At 43.8% G+C, this 626-nt stretch overlaps 1 protein-coding gene across 1 annotated transcript in view; it reads left to right on the top strand.

The window, feature by feature from the left end:
• The window catches only part of ETH_00036765 (rhoGAP protein, putative), a gene marked incomplete at both ends in the record, with an annotated part of 3,879 nt that overhangs the window by 2,682 nt on the left and 571 nt on the right, over positions 1–626 (top strand). The window contains 2 exons of the mRNA XM_013375659.1: positions 62–184; positions 402–445. Coding sequence (XP_013231113.1) covers positions 62–184; positions 402–445 — 167 coding nt within the window. The remainder of the gene's footprint in view (positions 1–61; positions 185–401; positions 446–626) is intronic.

The raw sequence follows: 626 nt of genomic DNA, 5'->3' as shown, positions 1-626 counted from the left end.
CCCCTGCTGCTGCAGGCCGACTGCAGCAGCATATACGCCTTTATAGGGGATGTGGATTCAGGAAATGTTTACACGGAGTGGACAGACACCCCAGCCCTCGCGTCAGGGTTTAGGCTTTTCCTCGAGGGTTTGGAAACCCCCCTCTTCGGAAACCTCGCCTTCGACCAAATCGCCAAGGCCCAAGGCGAGGGTTTAGGGTTTAGGGTTTAGGGTTTAGGGTTTAGGGTTTAGGGTTTACGCGGGGGGGAGGGGCTTAGGGTCCGGGGTGGGGGCTGGGGATTGGGGTTTAGGGTTTGGGGGTTGGGGTTTGGTGTTTAGGGTTTAGGGTTTAGGGTTTAGGGTTTAGGGTTTGGGGTTTAGGGTTTCGGGTTTAGGGTTTAGGGTTTGGGGTTTGGGCGCAGCGGCGGGAGGAGGGAAGAACCGCTACATCACGGAAATGAAGGCAGTGAGTTTGAGGAAATAAAAAAATAAAAATAAAAAATAAATTAATTAAATATATAAATTAAATAAATAAATGAATAAAGCAAATAAATGAATAAAGCAAATAAAATAGTTTAAAATATACTGATTTAGACAGATATTTTAGAATAAATAATTTGAACTCAAATTAAATTGAATTTAAAAAT

The sequence above is a fragment of the Eimeria tenella genome, genomic scaffold (assembly GCF_000499545.2).
Source record: "Eimeria tenella Houghton genomic scaffold, Eth_scaff2948, whole genome shotgun sequence".
In the NCBI taxonomy this organism is placed as follows: domain Eukaryota; phylum Apicomplexa; class Conoidasida; order Eucoccidiorida; family Eimeriidae; genus Eimeria; species Eimeria tenella.
This window is presented reverse-complemented; position numbering and strand designations above follow the sequence as displayed.